Source organism: Oryzias latipes, chromosome 15, assembly GCF_002234675.1.
Source record: "Oryzias latipes chromosome 15, ASM223467v1".
NCBI lineage: Eukaryota > Metazoa > Chordata > Actinopteri > Beloniformes > Adrianichthyidae > Oryzias > Oryzias latipes.
The window spans coordinates 9,138,896-9,161,067 of record NC_019873.2 but is presented as its reverse complement, the minus strand read 5'-3'; the positions used below and the strand labels follow the sequence as shown (position 1 = coordinate 9,161,067).

The 22,172-nt window shown below is 38.8% G+C and overlaps 1 protein-coding gene across 1 annotated transcript; it reads right to left on the bottom strand.

The window, feature by feature from the left end:
- Positions 1-6,463: 6,463 nt before the first annotated feature.
- On the bottom strand, positions 6,464-21,635 carry LOC101169589 (cadherin-1). The gene is made up of 18 exons (XM_004086174.4): positions 21,407-21,635; positions 20,500-20,614; positions 18,849-18,937; positions 18,411-18,614; positions 16,849-16,989; positions 16,408-16,563; positions 15,820-15,946; positions 14,809-14,981; positions 14,374-14,502; positions 14,000-14,185; positions 10,997-11,241; positions 10,528-10,670; positions 8,602-8,693; positions 8,384-8,516; positions 7,989-8,210; positions 7,398-7,531; positions 7,179-7,322; positions 6,464-7,088 (listed from the first exon to the last, which is right to left on the bottom strand). Exons 1-18 carry the CDS (start codon positions 21,455-21,457, stop codon positions 6,870-6,872), a joined length of 2,703 nt encoding a protein of 900 aa, XP_004086222.1. The 5' UTR covers positions 21,458-21,635; the 3' UTR covers positions 6,464-6,869.
- Positions 21,636-22,172: the final 537 nt, after the last annotated feature.

Genomic DNA, 22,172 nt, shown 5'->3' with positions numbered 1-22,172 from the left:
TCTTCGCCCATCGGCGTCTCGGCGTACTTCCTAGACACTCCTCTGGGTTCCCACAGAAGCCTCGATCCTGACTCTCCTGCTTCAGCTACTAAGTCTTAGTTCTGGACTGAATCTCCTTATTAAATATTCAACTATACTTCCGTGTCTGAGTTTCTTCCGGGTTTCAGCATCTGGGTCTGCCTAGTCATCGACGTTGTGACAGAAAAATGCCCATAATCTTGCAAGAAAACATCTCCGGATGGCACAGGAACATCAGAAAAAGCTGCATGTCGCTGCTTCTCAGATAGAGAAAAGAAAGCTGCCCGGCATCTGGGAAATTATCTTTTGCCAAACGCCGATAGCTCCTGAGAGACGCATTGAGTAGGCGCTCTGACACCCACGGCTGCCCAACTGTAATCCACGTCCCCGCCGGATCAAAAAATGCGGGGTTTCCATCTGGATCACGACCGGGGCGTGAGGGTTAAAGTCCGCTGCATTCCCCCACCCCCACCCCAGCAGGTGTCGCGGTGACCGCTGTCACCTCTCCTCTTTCTGGTGGCTCTCCTGTTTCAGCGGCTGCTTCTCCTCGCACACCAGGTGTAACACCAAGGCCTGCTTGCCCTCCTGCTGCGACGGGCCTGCTCACTTCAGCTGCAAGAACTGGCGGCCGTGGGGATCACCCTAGCTCATTCATTGTGGAAACTTTCCATGGTCAGGCGTTAATGGGAGCCGCACCTTCTTTCACCCAGGGGCCCTCGTCTGTGACATCACCAACTCTGTCCATCAGCTCGCCCTTTGCAACCCCTCCACACAAACAGTAATAGTCCACACAGAAGTGAATGACCTCAAGTTTCAGCAATCTGAGTCCATCAAGAAGGACTTTATCGCCCTCATCCACTCCATCAAGCAGCTGGGCAAACAGTGCATCATCTCCGGTCTGCTGCCATCTTCCTGCTTGGGAGACATTAAAGTCAGCCATCTGGCTTAAAGGACACTGTATTTCCAATAATTTTGCATATGTTGACAATTTCACCACCTTCTACAACAGACCATATCTCTTTAACCCTTGTGCTATCCTAGGCACTTTAACATTGGGAGTTGGGTCATCTAGACCCACTAGACAGTGCGCTGAACCTTTTTTCTTCTATGATTTGTGATCTTCACTGGTGTCCATGGATTACATGAAATCTTTCCACCTTTAGCCGCCTTTGTCATGGTAGGGAGAACACATCAATGTAAGGGTGGGGTCATTTAAGATAGCACAAGGGTTAAAACAAGAGGCATTCACCCAAACCAAATAGGATTTCATCTATTACACAACACATCCCAGTTCACTTAACAAGCAGATCTCACATACACCCCCAGCTAAGATCCGCCAGCTACACCGTCAGATATCTCCATCACATTCGCACATTACCAGACAAAAAAGATGAAACAATCTATTTGCACTCATACACTTTTAAACTTTGCTGTTTTAAACATTCACTCTCTTTAAAAAACAAATCTTTATTTATTGATACTGATGCTCCTGTTGTTCCCACTGAGGCTTCCCCCATTAAATTTAAACTTTTTATTTTCTACCGGGGAGTTAAAAACAGCGGTGGCACTGCATCAATTGCCTTTGGCTCATTTGCAACCAAAACAATTATGCTAAATAACTATTCCTCATTTCAGCATCAGGCATTTTCTTTTAACAGTCCGCCTATTTTATGTGTTACTGTCCACAGACGGCTAAAGCCTCCCACCTGTTTTATTCAACAATTTTCTGAATTTGTATCATTCATACACTCTAAATATAATAGAGTTTTAATAATTGATGACTTTAACCTACAAGTTGACAAAGATAGTGATGCTCATAAAAACCCCACAGCAGGGGGCGCACTTTGGACTTGGTCATAGCCTACGGTCTGTCCTGTAGTGTGTCCTGTTTTTGACATGGCTGCGTCAGATCACTATTGTATATTTTTTAATATCACCAGTTTTTACCAGTTTTTGTCCAGTTACCAGTCCTTCTACCCTTCAGCTTCTTCATCCTCAGTTTGTAGTAGCCGCGGTTACATGGGCAGAATATCTTGATCAGATCAATGGTCGGGTTAAAATTCACCTGTGCACATGGGCACAGAAAACCTTTTTCCGATTAGAACAAACGTTCCCATGGCTCACACTTTCGGTCGGAATGAATGATTTGGGCATGCGCAGTAGTGTAAAATCACCCGGATGAGGAACTAGGTCCCGTTGTAAACAAACCGCTGCCACAGACAGACAGCATGTGCAGCAGCTCCGTAATACGAGACGATCTTCCAAACGGCAAAGGCTGAGCTGTAGTCCACAAAGAGCATCCTGGCATAGGTGTCTCTGTGTTCCAGGTGGCTCAGCGCAGTGTGGAGGGTGATGGATATGGCATCATCCGTTGATGTGTTTGCTTTGTAAGCAAACTGGTGGGGGTCGAAGGTTGGAGGGAGGGAGTCTTTGATGTGTCCCAGGAGCAGTCGCTCCAGGCACTTTGTGATGACAGGGGTGAGTGCAACTGGACGGTAGTCCGTGAGGCAGGCTGTGGATGAGTAATTTTTGGAAATCGGGATGATGGTGGATGACTTCAGGCAAGCAGGGATTAAAGCCTGAGCTAGCGACAGGTTGAAGATCTTTGTGAAGACCTGGGAGAGCTGGTCGGCGCAGGCCAGCAGAACCTTCCCGGGAACTCCATCAGGTCCAGCCGCTTTCCTGGGGTTTACCATGCTGAACATCCGTGCCACGTCCTGTGTCCGCACAGTCAGGTTCGGAGCTGGAAGCAGAGTGGGGCTGAGGTGGCAGGACTTCAGACTGCAGTGATGTGGAGAAAGAATGGATGGGGCCATGTATCGTCAGATTCTGAGTGAAAACCTTCTTCCATCAGAAAGGGGATTGAAGATGAAACATGGTTGGGTCTTTCAGCATGACAACGATCCCAAACACACTGCCCGGGTATTAGAGGGTTCGTAAGAAGCATTTCCCAGTCCTGGTGTGACCTAGACAGTCTCCAGAGCTCAACCCCATAGAAAATCTTTGAAGCGAATTGAAAGTCTGTGTTGCCCAGCAACAGCCCCAAAACATCACTGCTCTGGAAGGGATCTGCATGGAGGAATGGGTCAGAATACCAGCAACAGTTTTTAAATACCTTGTGAAGAAGTTTGACTGCTGTCATTGACAACAAAGAGTATATAAAAACACTTTCCCATCATAATTTACAAAAAAGTTCATTAAAAAAATCAGACTGATATTTATACTTTTTTTCTCATATCGTCTCATAGCTGAGGTATATCTATAACGAAAATTACAGGCCTCCATCTTTGTAACCCTTGTGCTATCCTAGGCACTTTAACATTGGGAGTTGGGTCATCTAGAACAGTGTTTTTCAACCTTTTTTGAGCCACGGCACACTTTAACCCTGACAAAAATCCCGCGGCACACCAGCATCCAAAAAAAAAAAGCAGAAATTCATGGTCTGTATTGATCGACCCCCCCCCCCACCCCCAGCGAAATCTCACGTGGATTTTTGTGATAATTATGGCAGAAAAAGCAGGAAGTTGCGGCTGTTTTTTTCGTAGAGATGAACCACCAGCTAAAGAAGAGCTCTAGCTGGTATTTTTGTTAGAACTGAGCGACTTTATCAGCAGAATTAAGAACAAGGAAGTGAAGACTTTAACCACTTCTGATTGGTCAGACTGATGACATATGATTAAGTCTTCAAGAATGATTGGCGGAGACAGTTAAAGGGGCGGGACTTTTCCTTGCACAGTTATAGCTGCAGCTAAATCGCGGTACCGTGATTCTTATCAAAATGTCTTTAATAGAATTAAATAAACACAAAGAAAAAGTAATTTTAAGATCTTTTACATTCTTAACTACTCAGTGTTTTATTAGGGCCTGTTTGGATGAACAAAGAGCTGATTTCCTGGAGATGGAAAATGTTTTTAGATCAGTTAATGAGGGCAATTTCTCCATGGCGCACTTGACCATCTCCCACGGCACACTAGTGTGCCGCGGCACACTGGTTGAAAAACACTGATCTAGACCCACTAGACAGTGGTCTGAACCTTTTTTCCTTCAATGATTTGTGATCTTCACTGGTGTCCATGGATTACATGAAATCTTTTCACCTTTATCCACCTTTGTCATGGTAGGGAGAACATGTCAATGTAAGGGTGGGGTCATCTAAGATAGCACAAGGGTTAAGTGACAACTTGCACAATTAGCGGGTTTTTTCTCCACTGTATATAAAAAAGTAAGATTAAAATTTTCAAATCAGGATTACTCAGAGGCAGATGAAAAGCAGTCATTGAAAAAGATCTTTTTTGTAACACAATTTAAATGGTGGGCCAAAGACTCTCTGCTCTGCCCCCTTCTGTTGCATCCACTTCCAAATGGCCACATTCACATTTTCTTCAGAGTTGGCATCTGGCTAAAACCTGTACAGCTAAATTATTCCGATATCACTCATTTTTGTTGCACTGCTAATGTTAGTTTGATGTTCTAAAGCAGTGTTTTTCAACCAGTGTGCCGTGGGAGATGGTCAAGTGTGCCGTGGGAAATTGCCCTCATTAACTGATCTAAAAACATTTCCCATCTCCAGGATTTCAGCTCTTTGTTCATCCAAACAGGCCCTGATAAAACACGGAGTAGTTAGGAGTATAAAAGATCAGAAAATTATTTTTCTTTGTGTTTATTTAATTCTATTAAAGACATTTTGATAAGAATGACGGTACAGTACCGCGATTCAGCTGCAGCTTCGGCTGTATTTTGGAAAAGTCCCGCCCCTTTAACTGTCTCCACCAATCATTCTTGGGTGGCTTAATCACATGTCTTCAGTCTGACCAATCAGAAGTGGTTAAAGTATTCACTTCCTTGTCCCGATTTAGCTCATAGTCTTTCAGTTCCAACAAAAATACCAGCTAAAGCTCGTCTTTAGCGGTGTAGCTTTCCACAGAATCCGGTATCAGACCGTGGAACAAGTGAACAAAACTATGAAGCTCAGACACGATCTCCAGCCATTTTATGCACTACATCTCCCATGATGCATTGGGTTGTGAGAGTGACAGCGCACAAGGAGATCTGTTTTTTTTTTGTTTTTTTTTCACCTTTATTTAACCAGGATAAAAACTCATTGAGATTAAAAATCTCTTTTTCAAGAGCGTCCTGGCCAAGAGGCAGCAGCACAACAATAACACACAACACTTATATACACTCACACTCAATCATAAAAGACAGTTTTAAATAAAGCATTTACAATTTGAAAGCTTTGTCTCACGTTCATTTAAAAGTTTTTTAAAAGAGCCCAGGGAGATCAATTCTTTCAATTTAAACTCTTTCTGGAGTTCATTCCAAAACTGTGCCGCAGCAAATCTAAAAGCCTTTTTTCCCATCTCTGTGCGCACTCTGGGCACAGAGAGCAGGACCATGTCCTGAGAGCGCAGGCTGTAGCTGCTGCTGCTCTTCAGTTCTATGAGCTGCTGGAGATAAGACGGTACCAACCCAAGAATGCATTTATAAATTAAAAGGTACCAATGTTTCAGTCTGCGCTGGGATAAGGAGGGCCAACCTACTCGAGCATACAGAAGACAGTGATGGGTTAGTGACCTCATGTTTGTTATAAAACGCAGTGCACCATGAAAAACAGTGTCCAAAGCATGCAAAGCATCAGCAGAAGCATTCATATAAACCATATCACCAAAATCAAGGACAGACATAAAAGTAGCAGTGACAAGTTTGTTAAACCTCTTGAAACCAACAAACACACAAACTGTTTTTAAATATTCTAACTTAACTTTTATTGCATCTTTTAGAAAAAGCTGCTGTTTCCAACTTTTTCTGCAACAATCATCTCAAAAATGCATGTGAGATTGTGGAGGAGCTGTAGATCAATACAGACTGAGTTTCATCTTGTTTTTTTAATTTTTGGATACTGGTGTGCCGCGGGATTTTTTTTAAGGTCAAAGTGTGCCGTGGCTCAGAAAAGGTTGAAAAACACTGTTGTAAAGGGCTCTAAGCCAGCAGGAGAGAGTAAACAAAGGGATGATGGGATATCAGCATAAGTCAACAATCTTGCCCAAAACTTAAAAGGCAAATTTCTAATGAACTTCTGCTGCTCTGCAGTAACTGTCATAGTAAACAAGTTACTTATTTTGGCCAAAAAAAAACAAAAAAAGCATAATCATAACTGAAAGACCACTGGAAATGCTTTTACAATGGATCAAAATACGAAGGAATTGGCTTTAAATGCCAGCGACCACAAGTTGTTTAGGAACCAACAGGAATACAGGAAGCTCCTTCCATGAAGTTGTTAGCTCTTCTGAAAGCATCTGAAAATGTTCAAGTAGTAAAATAAAAGACCACACATCTTCTGTATTCATAAAGGTTTATGTAAAAAATTAGGCCAGATTTTACAAACCAGTCTTAAAGTCTTTTTGCAGTAAACATAAGGATCTTTAACACAGCAGTCTAGTTAATATTTCTGCAACATTTGTAAAAACAAAAACAAATAAACTGAAAGCTAAAAGAAAGAATGTGTCTATTAAACTCCTACAGCTCATCAGTAATGGCTGGCTGGATTTCATTTTGTTTCAAATTAGTTCAAACAATTTTAAAAGACCAAAAACAAAAGACAAAAAATAAAAACCTAAAATGCAAAAGTACTGTACTTTTTAAATTTGATCCCATCATTACCAGTGCATTCAGCATCCCAAGAAAGTTCCAGAAAAAGAAAAAAAGACCAACATCTGTACAACTTAGAAGAAGCCACAAAAAAAACTGGAGAGGAGGGGCCTGAAAAGAGCGCGTCACTGAAAACTGAACTCTAAAGGTCGTTTCTTGAGTGAAGTCATCAACAGAGTCTGGTGGAGGGGGGGTCTGTGGTTTCACAGCATGTCATCGTCATCTTCTCCTCCCCCATACATGTCAGCCAGCTTCTTGAAACGGGGGCCCCACTCGGTGAGGCAGTTGTAGTCCTGGTCTCCACTGTTGCTAGAATTCAGGGACGAGAGGCTTCCTGCGTCCGAACCCCCACCCTCGTAATCAAACACTAGAAGCGAGTCATAGGGGGGCGCGGTGGGGTCTTCGTCTGCTGCCTTCAAGTTCTGGAGGATGGGGGGGGGGGGGGACATTTTAAAATCATTTCTAAAGAAAAAAAACAGACGTGCCTACAGAGGCTTGTCTGCATCACTCACGTCTTCAATAAAGTTGCCAATTTCATCTGGGTTGGCGGGCAAAGTTCGGTAGGTGGGGCGAGACATGGTCACAGGCATCATATCACTCCGCAATACGTCGGGTTTGTTGTCGAGACCGTAGTGAAGAACGCTCAGATCAAAATTCTGAGGAACAAAAGAGCAGATTCTAAGCACAAAGTCTTGCTAGCATAAGTGTTTTGTCAGATCTATAGTGTTTACTTGATCGTCTTCTCCGCCTCCCTCCTCAGCGTAGTGGTAGATGTTGTCTCTGATTATATCTTTCTCAAACGGCTCTCCGATTTCTCCTTTCTTCTGCCGTTTATTGTATGCATACAACCCCAAAACAGCAATTACTGAAACAAAAAGCTTTGTTTATTAGACACTGGTGGGCTGGTTTATTAGTCATCATTAAAGTCAGTAACACAATGCAATGCAACATTTCCATGTTTCTGACACCTCCATCACATTCCCTCTTTTTGGGTCCCACCCAGCAGCTCCAGGTAGGGTATGCCCCATCTTCCTCTCATTTCTTCCTTCTTTTCAAAACACCCAACCTGACATTTGGATCCATTGAGCTTTTTAATAATCAAAGAATTCCAAAATTGTTTGTCCCCCTAACTGGCCTCTCTCCCTATTATTTTTAATCATAAAGGTTAATAAATGATGAGCATTATTATGGGTTGTTAAGGTTACTGTCTGTCCTTTTTTAATGAGAAAAGATTCTAGTTTTACATTCAAAGAAAAAAAAAAAAGGCCCAAACAACTCCATCAACACCATACATTCTTTCATTTCTGAGAAAGCTTACTCACCCAGCAGCAGCAGCAGAGCTCCAAGTATTCCCCAAATATATGGAGACATTTCTTCTTGCCCACCAATTCTAGCCAGAGAACAAAGTCCATTTTCTAAACAGGTGCACACTTCTACATTGATGGAGCTTTCCTGGTCCAGGTTACCACGATCTGCAACCCTCAGGACCACTTTGTATTTTCCTTCAGGAATGTCCGACTTTAAAAACAGCTCGATTCCAGTTTCTACAGGACAGAAAAGTGAAACAAATTCAGTTTCAACTTGTGCATTATTTCCACTTTCTGTTGCAATTTTAAAAACAAACATCACAGAGATGCTACTAAATGATTTCAGGAGTAAAAGGAAAAAAAAGCTTTTTCTTTTCAAACTTGAACATTCAAGTGAACAGTGTTCGTACTGCTTTCGTTCATCTTAGCCGTCCAGTTGGCTGAGTACTTTTCATGAACGGCCACACTGTACGGAGCAGAATGAGCGGCTTCATCTTTATCCACTATACTCAGCAGTGCAGGAGTCCGCTGGTGCTTGCAAATCTGAGGAAACACAATCACAGTCAGTCTCAGTGCAATTCTTCCTGAAAAATATAAACCTAAGTGGCTCTAAAAAGCAAACACACACCTGTGTTTCCCGTTCTACAATCGCTGGGGCGTTGTCGTTGACATCTTCAAGTATAATGATCAACGTGCCAGTTCCAGTGGCTGGGACTGGATCTGGTGAGATCACAGATGAACATCAGTAAAACCAGGAGCAACTTTTTCTTATAACAGTTGATCTCTTAAACTTAAAAATTATGCTTTTTAGCAAATAACAGATTTGAAATGAAAACAATAATACACAGTTACAAGATCTTCTGCAATCTCACATGCATTTTTGTGATATTGTGGCAGCTGTTTTTTCTAAAAGATGTAATGAAAGTTAAAGTTAGAAGATTTTAAAAAACTGATGCGTGTTCGTTGCAGTGACGTGCGGTCAGGTGAGGCAGAGTCTCACCTGTCATAATCGTGATAAAATAGAAAAAGGTAAATTAAGTAAATATTATTTTCCACTGATCTGTTACACGTTTTCCACAGTTTTCCACACGATCACAGACTGAGCTGGATCTCCGGGTGAGGCTCTGGAGCGCTGTGCCTCATGTCTGACGGCAGGACTCAATGTTAACAGAGACGTGCGGTAAAAACACTGCCGTAGGCCCGCAGAAAAGGCTATAGGTGAGGCATGCCTCACCAGCAGGGGGCAGACGTGAGCTGACAGCTGCTTAGTGACACTGGTGCCATAAAAACAGACTAAGAACTTTGTCTCCATTGAGAGAGAGAAACTCATAAACTAAAGGAAAATAAGGAAGACTTTCCAACAGATCATAGAGCTTTTTGTGAAGTAGGATCAACCCATGGACTAAAAAAAATAAGGCCAAACATGTTTAATGTTTTTTTTTTTTTTTTAATAACATGGGAGTAAGTGGAAAAAATTAAGTAAAAACATTTATTTTATTTTTATGATCATTTTCACAGACAGCATTTGATAACTGATTAAAGCTCCAGAATTTGAAGTTGGTAAAGATGCCAGAAATAGTTACTGAGGGTCAAATGTGTGCTGAACACATCTGTAAACTTTAATTTGTTTACAGTACATATGAATATTTTATACACCGGAAGATTGTTCTACCCATGTCTATAAAAGAAATATTCTCTGTTGGACAAATATTTTCTTGTGTGTATTTTACAATATAAACTGTTAGCTGCCGTCGGATGAATGGTGAAACATTTAGTTCTATCATTGTATATCTGACTCCAGAGTCGTCGGTGCCTCACCAGCCATCAACCTCACCGCACGTCACTGATTTGTTGTAGATTCGAGACGTCAAAGACTTTGATAAGGTGGAGATAGTTAAAGGGGCGGGACTTTTCCAAAAAACAGCTGACGCTATGGCTAAATCACGGTACCGTCATTCTTATCAAAATGTCTTTGATATGATCAAATAAACACAAAGAAAAAATATTTTATGATCTTTCATATTCCTAACTACTCAGTGTTTTATCAGAGCCTGTTTGGAAGAACAAAGATCTAATATCCTGGAGATGTTTAGATAAGTTAATGAGGGCAATTTCCCACGGCACACACACTGGTCTAGAGGTCTGTTCCATGCAGGCAATTGTAAAAAAAACTTTTGACAATAAATAAATAAAAATACTTTCCCTACAATCCATTTTAACTTATTTTGTTTATTTGCCAAATGGTTCTATTCTGTTTTTGTTTGGTATCTCATTTTTTCGCCTTCCTTTACGTTTCTTTTTGTATACCAAAAACTTGAAAATAAGGTCTTTAACCTCTGAATGGCTATGCCAATTTTTAGAAAAAAACTGTTAGGAAAACTACAATTTTTTTCTGCAGCACAGAAGTCCAACTTGTGCACTTCATTCAGTGGGCAATAAAAAATAAAATAAAAAGTTGTCTGGACTTCCAATAGTCTCCTAACCCACAATAAAATCTCACTTCACACACAAAACAACGTTTGGCCAGCAACAATTTCTCTCTCTTTCCACCTACCGTTATCATAAGCACCAAGGAGCACCGTGTATTTATTGTCCTTCACATTAGGGGACTCTCTGTCCATGTCGCTTTTCACCTTCACCAGCCCTGAATCCTCATCCACTTTCAGCCAGTTATCAGGGTCATTAATTATTTTATACCTGCACATAAAAATGTGAACAAAATGGATTCATTACAAAAATCATGCATACATTTTAAGGCACTGAAAAGAATAACGTTCTAAGAATCTTTGTGTTTGTATAATGCTAAATACAATACATGCTTACAACATGGAACAACTGTGTGTAAACCAAATGTTCAAAAGACGATAAAATTACATTTATAGACTTAAAATCAACATTAACATAGACATTAATGTCTATGTTAAGTTTTCTATTTTTCCAACAGTAAAAAAAAAAAAAAAACCTAGCAGGCTTCTTTTTATTTTATTTAGAAGTAAAAAAAGGTGAAGGAGAATAAATCTTACTTAACAATGTTTTCACGTGCAAAGTCTGGATCTTCTGCCTCAGACTTAATAACCACACTTTCCACAGAAAGGTCCTCACGCTTTTGAACGGTCATCTCCTTTTCTTTAAAGATCGGAGGCTCATTGACGTCCTTCACGGTCACCACCACTGTGGCGGTGGAGGTGACCACTGGAATGGCAAAAGGGACGTCGTTCTCTACCCTTACCAACAGAGTGTGTTTTCTGTTTGTCTCAAAGTCCAGTCCCTAATGTTTGAATAAAAAGGCAGTTATCAGTAGGTGTGCAAGTAAAAAATTGATACAATGAAATATTACAATACTTTATTTGGTGATACCTGTATTGATATAAAATGCAGCAGAGACAACATTTAATTATAAGCTAACATGTAGTTCAGAATCTTACTTTCGTTTTACACTTAAACCTCTAGTTGGCAGCACATCACAACAAGCCCCTTTCAGCAGCTTCACACTGAACCAAAACAATAGGATCTCAGGAGAACCAGCTTATGAGATGTTTAGTCAGCCTAGTGGTTTTTGTTGTTACTATGGTTGTTAGAAAGCTCAATGAGACATGTTCAATGTAGTTTTAACTTGGATGGGTACAAAACTCTGTCAAGTTGGTGCTAGTACCATAAAAAACACAGATTTAGGTGGTTTGTGGATAGCTCATCCATACAAGAACGAGTTAAGCTTTGCAAACACAGCTCATACTGAATGTAGCCTCAGACAAAATGCTGGAAGCCAAGCGTGCAAAGTACAGCCAAAGATTCTAATAAAGCGACCTGATATATCAGAGCGACGTCTATGATGCTCTGAAAAAGAACATCAGTGTAGCGATTAGCGGTGAAAACTGTGTTTACCTCCACATGTGTGAAAATGGAGCTGCAGTTTAGTCATGGAAAAAAAAGAATCTTATGCACATTAAGTGCTCTCCTTCAACCTGTAAGCTCCTTCATCACACTTAAATTTTTATAAAAAGAGTTGGTAACGTTTTTATTAATTTTTTAAAACTCCTATTTAGACACCTGAACCATTTTAAATGCACCGGTTTGGCTACATTTAGCAAAGTTTGAAACAAACAGCACTTTATTCTCTTAAACTTACTTGTAGAACCCTATTGGTTAGGGCACATTTGCTCATTTTTTTTCTCATACTGAAAAATATTTTGTGAAAATCAAACATTGAGTGTTGAAAAAATATTTCTTAATTTACCATAAGAAAAGCCTCAAAAATTTACTGAAGTAAAATTTACCATGATATACATTGCAATGCTTAACGCTCTGCTCATTAAATCAAATGTATTTTACTCTTATCCATATAAACGATGTTTTAGTATTAGGTCATTATCTAAAGAAATTGTAAAATACTGTTTCTGGTGCATCATTGGGATACATCACGGTATCACTCGCCTCTTGTCAATACACACCCATAGTTATCAGTGTTAAGGACAGCTTCAGGGGGGTATTCCAGGAAGCATGTTTAAACTAGCCTGACTTTAAGCCTGAACTCTGGCTGAAATCCGCCTGAACTCGCCTACTCTGGGTATGTCGGTTCCAAAAGACCGGGTATGAGTTGGCGTAATTGCGCCCGACTTGGTAACCCTGGGTAAATGCTCGTGCACGGAAGGTACATAAAGACATTCTCAATAGATCGCCGATTTCCGGAGTCACCATGGAAATGCGTGGAGAACCAAAGAGAGCGCAATACTTTAGTGAGACGGAGTCTGAGATTTTAATGACGGCGTATGAAGATTATACGTCCATCAAAAAAGTAACACGGCTGCATCATCAAAAGAAAGAGTTTCTGCTTGTAGTAGAAGAACAGACAAAGTAAACGCACAAGTTTCTGATCTTATTTCCATTTTCCTTGTGACGCATATATATATATATATAACTTATCCAATTTTGCCACCTTAAATGAAATACTTCTATTGGTAACAAATAATTGAGTTAAATTTAATCAACCTAATTTCTTTCGTCTATAAAACTCAATAATTGTTTATTCAACTCAAATTTATGTATTTATCCAACTAAATGTCATATTACTCCAATTCAATTAATATTTTTTTCCATCTTAATTAATTATATTTCTTGATATCTCATATGTCTAAGTATGAGCCGGCAGATATACTCATTTTTATAACAATAAAAAGGACGGGGAAAAAATGCACGTTGCGCTCAAATTCATTAAAGAATTGTCCGTCTTTAACATTACTCTGCTGATCAGTAGGGGTAATATAAACTCATCATCCTCTCTTTCATTCTTACTCATGGTGCAGAGACATAAGCACAGTAGGACAAGATAACTCAGCAAAACATGGCAAAACACAGTAAAACAACTAAACAACTAAAAAAATTTGGTCAAAAAGCCACACTTAAACCAAAATCCGTCCAGACAGGCAAAGGAAATGGTATCCCACAATCCCTTGCGGTGCCGATCTAACAGCAGCACCAAAGTTACACCTACTTCATTGAATTAATTTGAATGAAAGTAAAATAACTGTCTGATAAATACGTGTAATTTTTAAACTGACTTAACAAAAAAAAGATTTTTAATTATCTTAACTGAAGCAAATAATTAAGTTAGATCAAAGTGAAAAAGTTGAATTTTCCAACATCCATATGTGGTCTTATCACCCTCTCATGGTGGAAAAAGTATTATCTGAGCTTCTTCATCCACTAAATCATCTTCAAATGGACACGCCATGCTGCTTCACCTCTCTGTAAACAAACTAACCTTCAACTAAACCTGCTCCAAACCAGGTTATGTTCAGAGCATGAGTTGCTATGGCAACTTGACCCACCCTGAAACATACCTCAATTTCTGGAACCGAAAACTGAGGTTATCAACTTCCTTAGCCTCAAACTTACCGTGGGAGCTAGCATAACCTGCTTCCTGGAATACCCCCCTGGATTTGCTGAGTATCAAACTTTACTTTTTAAACCAAAACAGAATTTGTTCAATTTGAAAACAGGATCTTTCAGAGGCGTCTTTGTTTTCTTACCTTAATAGTTTTGATGATTCCTTCTTGTTTGTTGGTTCCTGTTTCTATGGAAAAGAATTTATCAGGATCTCCTCCGACAATCTTGAACTTGGCGTTCCATGCTGGGGTGTTTGGTTCATCTTCATCAGTTACTAACATTTTAACAACCAGAACCCCCACTGCGTTTTCATCAACTGATCCCTGATACTGGAAAAGGTAAAAGAATGAAAGGAAATTTAAAACATGAAATATTTACAGCTGTCATGCAGTAAAGACTGAAAAACCTCTTACAGAATAGCCTTGATGCGCTCTTTAAAAAATAAGCGTCATTATTTATTTCAAAGAAAACTTGAATGCGTCAAACCCTTCCAGACAGTCACATGTGTTGTACTCACAGTAGATGCAGTAAAGACTGGAGGGTTGTCGTTGCTGTCCGTCACTTTCAAAGTTACTTTTGTTTTTCCAGTTAATCCTTCTCCCTTTGTATCCGCTGCTTGTATTTCCAGAGTGTATTCAGGATATTTCTGTTAAACCACATCATCATCGACAGCTCAAATAAACTCTCTCTCTAACTTTGGAGTAACAAAGACATAAATAACCATCTTGATAACACTAAAAATTAAGGTAACAGAAAATCTGAATTTGTCTTCAGTGTAATAGAATGATAAAAAACAAAGTAAAACTTGAAAAAAAAGAAAAACGTATGTTGAAGTTTGAAGGTTAATTCATGAAAGAAAAATCTGTCATTTGTAACAATGTCTAATAAAAAACTAAAAAAAAAAACACTATAAACCACTGATCTTTCAAAAAATATATTTCAGAATCATTACCTCTCTGTCCAAACCAACACCTTCAACCATGATGGCTCCATTGAAGGAGTTAATGGCAAACATGGAATCACTGGGAAGTTTAGGTTCCTGGCTCAGAATCGTGTATTTGATAATTGAGTTGTCATTGCCTGGTTCATCAGCATCAGTGGCTTTAACCTGAATCACTGTAGTCCCTGAAGAGGTCAAACATTACAGCACAATAAAAAATAGATTTTAATGACAAATCCCATCCTGTGTTTTGGGCCACAAGATTTTCAAGTCAAAGGAAGTGATTAATTAGTAGAAACGTACAACAATATATGGAATACTGATATTATAGTTACTGGTTCTGAAGCCAACAGAGATTTCTTGCAACTAAAAGAACTTTCATTAAGTTATTTAGAACCAGTATTAAGATACTTTTAATAGTTTTTTAAAAGGTCTAGCGCTTTCCCATCTGTCAGATCTTTTAGTAAAATATGAACCCTCGTGGACTCTGAGACCCTCTGGTTCTAGTCTACCAACCACTGACTAAAAACCAAAACTGCATCTTTTCAGCACTATGGCCCTCGTTTATGGAACAGTTTGCCAGAGGGCCTTAGAGCCGCAGAGAGTATTGATGCTTTTAAGAAAAACCTCAACACCCATCTTTTTAATCTGGCTATTAGCTAATTTGACCATTTTTAATAGTTATTTAGTAGGAGCAAAAGTAAAAAGTATTTGGAGAACTGGATTAACACGAGCATCAGAGCTCACAGCTCAGCAGAAAAAACTAAACTCTCTGAAGGCGAACATCTAGCACTGTAGGAAAAGAAGATGCTATTCTTCAAGACTCAAACTTGTGTAGGTCAACCTCACCATCTCCACTCCTGATTATTTACTTTATCTGATTCTGTTCTGTTCACTGGACTTTAACAACAATTACTGAGACCCAGAACCTGCTCTGGATTCAACTGTTTAACCAGAAAAGGTTGAGATACAAAATAAAAACTATTATTTGTTTAAACATTACAAATGATCCACTGATGTTACCTTTTGGTGAAGATTCAGCAACTTCTGCCACATAGGATGTCTGTTCAAAAATAGGTTTGTTGTCATTCATATCAATGACATTGATGATGATTTCCATAGGATCCTCCACATCAGCGTGTGCAAGCAGCTACAAAAAATTGAAAGAAAAAAGTTTTACTGTGCAAAAAACAACAACAAGGTAAAGTTAGTCTTATTGTGAACAAATTACTAGAAAATAAGACTTAAACAATTTAAGCTTAATTAGTATTTATGTTTATTACTACGAAGTTTATGTTTTGAACAGAACATCCATGTTTTATCTTCAACAGTGCTGTGCTGAGGAACAAGATGAGAGTCTTTGATAACAGTTTGACTGCACACTGGAGGGATTATATTTAATTTTCTGTGATATCCATCAGCAAACCTGATTTTCTGTGTGGGGAGTGTAGCAAAATATAAAGATGGCTGATTTCAGTAATAGTTACAAATAATATTTTTATTCCCTTAAAAAATCCTTTTGGTTTCACATGGCAAAACAAAACTATAAGGAAAATAAAAATAAAACAAAAGGTTAAAAAAAAATTTAAAAAAACTGTAGCTCATTCTTACTGTATAATGTGCTTGTTTCTCTCTGTCAAGTCTCTGATGAACATACAGATCACCAGTGTCTTTGTCCATTGTAAAGAGTCCTACTGGATCTTCATTGGCTCCTGGACCTGTGATGCTGTAGATGATCTTCTTTATTTTGTCCTCACTGGAGCGAATCTGAACAAACCAAGAATCAATAAAAACCGACCGACAACAACATTAACTTTTCTTTAGCAAACAACATGAGTCAAATCTGTTTGAAATCTCTCACAAGCATCTGAGACAAAAGCTGATGTTTAAGTGCAACTTAGCAGTAGCAAATTTACGTATTGGAACTTTTGAATTTGACTTTAAGAAAAATATCATCGTGGATCTGACCAAACTAAAAACTGAAATAAATCATTCAAAGATCAAATCCAAAAAGGGAATAACAGTTCTGCAGCAGATTTAGGTGTTTCTTACCGTAACCATTTTAAGTGGAAAGGGTCCATTGCTATTCTCAGGAATATTGATTGGAGGGATGACCCAGTCTCTCTTCCTCCTCCTCAGTCCTTTACTCGACTTGGGAAAATAAAGGACGGCCACATCTGGATGTCCTGCAGTCTAAAAACAAATATTAAAAGGGCATTTTGTTTTCCAGAATGAAATTAGGTGTTAATTAAAACAAACATGCAGAGAAAAAAAACCTGAATATTTATTAAACCAAGAAGTTAAAGATAGTAATGGTTGAGATCATCACTATTTGAGAAACCCACACCTCTGCTATTGAGCCATCCTGGGTGAATAAATGTCTTCACATAAATTAGATTACTGTAATATTTTGTATCAAAACTGCATTTCTGATTATTTCTTTATTCAAATAGTGTTGGATCAGAAACTTGTAAAAAACCTGTTTGAAAAGGTTTGTGACGCAACTGCCATGGGTGGGCCAAAGCCCCCCAGCTCCACTCCGATTCTGAAGAATCCGCTAGCAGACAAATAGATCCATCAATGTCTCCATTATCCTCTTCCGAGCTGGCATCTGACTCCAAAGTTGTGCAGGTGGTTAGCTCTGATAATGCACGCTGTTTTTTTGTTTTGTTTTTGCTTGTTAGCATGGTCTTGTGAGGTGCGATAAGCTTGCAGAAGAGTAAATCAGTTAGTCCCACCCACAACCCAGACGCAAACTGCTAATGAACTCCTGCTGTGCTGCAGGAAATATGTCCTCAAAAATTACAAGCTGTTTGATTGAAATGGCATGATCATAAATAAAAATACATGAATGAATATATAGTCACTGGAAACGATTTTCCAATAGAAAAAATTATAGTTGGAGTGGGACTGAAAGCAGCGGTACTTTGCGAGCAGTATGTTAAACCATTGCGCTGTAATGTATAACCAATGGATTTCTTGTCATTCCAGCTGCTTTGAAATCAACCAACTCCTGCCTTGATGTTTTAGGCTTATTTCCCACTACTCCTACAATCACTGTGAGGTCTTGTTTGGAATCTTTGAAGGGTCTCAGAGAAGAGTGGTTCACATTCATCCAGCTGAAACATTCAAATCAAGATCTGCTTCATCCCCTGGACTTACATCACCAAGGTCCCATCATGAAACCGTTCAAGACCAGGCTCAGCCATATCCACAGTTTTATAAATCGGCCCGCCTACATCTCTCATCTTATCCAGTTGATGAAGAAGATTGTGTTCTAGTGCCTACATCTGTCAGAGACAAGTCTCTTATTGTGGTCTTCCCTATGGGCCAAACAACAGTACAGAGTACACTGCCTTCTTTGAACCCCTAGGAGGGTTAATGAAAAGTGCTCCGACTATAGACTACATTGTTACACACCTATGGATACCTTGAAAAAGGTGAGATTGGAAAGGAAGGTTTCTCTGATTGAAACCCAAGAAGGCCAGACTGGACAATGCACCGTGATCGTGCATCAAGCCTAGCTGCTACGTGGAACTTTCCATGCAAATGACAAGCATTAGCAGTCCAAGCAACATGCAGCAGGGTCCTTTCTATTGCTCATCTGAACTTACCTCTTTGGTATCGGCAGAATCCACTTCAGTGTTGTGATGGTTCTGGTGTCTGTGGCCTCCATGGTGCCGCTCAGCATCTCTGCTTACATGGTGATGTCCATGTCGCAGGACCATGACAGGAACAGTCATTTTGTTGCCCTGTGAGTCCCAGGAGTGGACAAAAAAGTCCAGATGTCCTTCATGGAGAACAACTGCTCTTTTCACCTAAAATATAGGACATGAAAAAAGTTAACTGTAATAAATAAATCTGAAGTGGGCCAAAAGCTCAAACGGAACTTGAATGTTCATTGAAGCAGTGAAGGTTAAGGATTGGATTTAAAAAAGCATCAGACAAGAATAAGACTTGACTTTGTCACTTCTGAAGTTTTTTTTTTTTGAGAAAATCAATTTAAAAAATAAATGAGAGAACTTTGATTTTATGTCAAGACTGTTACTTACAGTTAATACTCCATCAGTAGTGAACACAAAGCGACTGTCATCTGTGCTGAAGAGAAACCTTATACGATCTGTGCAGTCAGTGAATCCAACTACAAGAAGAAAACGACAAAGTGCACGGATCAAACGACAGAAAAAAATCTCTAATACAAATAGATTATTCTTTGATTTATGGTCGTTTCCTTTAAAATTAGCCACAACAAATCATCTTTCTCCAGCCATCTGTCCTCTGCATTCTCCCACTTTTATTTAACAATTTCAAACACACCGATAATGAACTTAGTTCATGCCAACTAAAATATAATAGAGACAATTTCTCCATTTGTATCACATTGTAAGTTTAAAATACTGTCTTCTCTTAAATACCAAAATATGACCTGCTGGTTAATCCTGTTCATTTTGTGGTCATGATTTAGGACTCTTTTTGTCTGTACCATCAAACCAAATGTTGCATTCAGAGCTGCAGATGTAAATACAGATCCATATTAATACTTTATTCTTTATTGCAGCATTTATGAAGATAAACATTTGTTTCAGTTAAGTTTCTACAGATTCAGGAAACAATTACCATAATGACTTCAAGTAACTCACCCCCAAAAATGTGCTTATCCAGCATTATTAGTAAAGAAAGACCTGCTTGAAAATGACTAACTCTTCTTTAACAAGCAATTGATAATGTAACTATAACCTCCTAGTGGACAATACTTTAAAACCAGCACATTGACTTATGAAAATGTTATTGTTCTGATCTTTACAGAACAGCATCACAAGAGAAAACTTCATGTTAATAAAATTATGTAACATAATCCACAATAGGGCTGTAACAAGCATCTGAATACTCACATATCTAATTTGTAATCTTTATAAATCCAAAGGACTGTAGTAAAAATACACTTCAAACAATAACCAGTCAAAAATACTGAATAATGCTGAATTTTAAGTGCATGAAATATAAAAACTGCATGTGCTGCTGTCACAGAGAGTAAATAAATCTGTCCTCTGTGTTAGAACAATTACAAACACACTGATAATGAACCTAATGAACCCAAATAAGATGAATGAAATTAAAGATTATGAAAATATTGTAATCAAGTTCCTTCAATCGTGATAAAAAAATGTCAGTCTGTCAAACTGTCAGTTCAGATGTTTTCTAGTTGTAACAGGGCCGTTTTAATTGAGGTGTTCCTGTGTCTTCATTAACTGTCTTCCTGTCATCTGTCTACTATAACTAGTCTGCAAAACTTTGGGGATGTAAAAACTATGGAGAACATTTTCAGAATTTGTTGTAAAATGCAGTGATGTTTGTTTTGTTTAGTATTAAAGCTGTTCTAACTAAAAGGTATAAATGCAGGTTTAAATACACATTTTCATTTTATTTCATCACTAAAAAGAAATAAATTAGAAATCATTAAGATAGATTTTGACTAAAACATCAGAATCATGGTTCGATCTGCGGATCGTTGACCTTGTATCGATTTGGATCACCACTTCAGTATTACTCCACAGGCCTAATCCACAACGCTGCTACAATCACTGAGAACTCCTTTGGAGCAAAGTCGTAACAGAAAATACCTGATTTTTTCCATGTGAAACATCAATGATGAGCACAACCACATCCAGGAAGCATGAAGCAGTAACTGTTTGATGAACATACCTTTGCCCAGTCTTGTGCCTGCCTTCAGATGCTTCCTGTTCACTTTGAATATTAACAAATCTGACTCAAATCCAGGTTTACATGGCGACTCCTGTGTGGTCGACACAACTGAGACCTACAAGGAAAAAATGGCAAAATCACGAGGTTGACAAAAGTCATATCTATTCTTCATACTTTGCAAAAAACTAGAAAAAAAAGGGTATTAAAAAAATGTATTTTTATTATGAAAATACAAATTGTAGCATGGATTATCTTTTTTCATGTAGCAACAAAGAACTGCTTACAACAACAACAACTACAAAACAACAACAAGCATTTACCAAAGGGGAGAAACGGTTTACTTTTAAGGCCGTTTAAAAGAATGACAAATATTTATCGAATAAATAAACCGTGTATTCCTGCCAGTTTTTGGGAACGTGCTTATTATATAGTTTTAGTCTCATTTTAAGGTTAAGGTTAAACTATTAACACGTAAAACACATGCAATCTGCTCGGGAACGTTCGGTAAAACTCGGTCAGACGGAGTTGAAACTATTTCACCTGTCTGACGTCATCAACGGTAAAAGGGCGAGGCCCTTCAAGCGACTTCGACGCAAAGTTCGTTTGGGAAGAGGAGAAAAAGCGCACACGACGACGCGCACCAAACGTTTAACACCAATACTCAATAACTTTCTTTCTTAAAAACCACTTTATGTTTAGTCAACCAACCGCCCTCATTTGTTGTAAATCTGACCTTCCATTTACCAAATAAAGCAGTTTCGAGGACAAGCGACATTTAATCCAGAAAGGTTTAAAATCAGGAAAAATGTTTAAAATGAGTTTATAAATAAAAATAAAAAATCTACTCATAAAATAATACTACACGCACAACGTAGGTAGTCTGTATAAACAAAAAGGTTACACTTACCTCAAGAATGAAGAAAAAAACTCCAAAAACCGCAATCCAAGCGGTCCCCATTTGTGTGTTAAAGCTCTTTTCTGTACTCCGGTTGAAATGAAAAACAAATATGGAGAAGAAAAATAAAAAACGCAGTTTAAAAGTCTCCTGAAAAGTAATCCTCAGGGTGTTTTCACGTCCGTCTAGCTGCTGCAAAGGCTTTCAGCTTCTGAGTGTCTTCAGCCGGACGAGTCACTGCAGGTACTTGTCGGGGCGTGACGTATTTCACAGGTGCGTGACTTCCGCCTTCCTCATATGGTCAGAAATCCTTACCACACCTGCAGGGACTGATACTTGAAGTTTCTGTTCAGTCGCTGGCTAGAAAATAGCAGATAAAAGGCAGATATAGTCGTTGACATCCTGGTTTCAGCAGCACAACACATTGTTGGAGAGACTTCCCCATGCAGACAACCTCCCACAGCCACGCAGTTTCACACGCTTCAGCATTTCTCCTTCATTCCCAACCCTAAATAAACAGTTAATCTTTCCCATTTTAAAGAAAGTCTAAAAATAACTGATAATAGTTTGGGTCATTCAAAATGAAAAAACAAACAAATAAGAGCGAGGTATGTAAAAAAACAATTAACAGAAGGAATAAAAAATCCACTATGGAAGTTTACTGAAGTTTCAACTTCCCTTTTTGTTCACCAGATCATTTACATGGCGAGACAGAGTTTAAAACAGACACCATTATCTATCACGTACAAATGTATTTTTAAATATTGTCATTTGTATG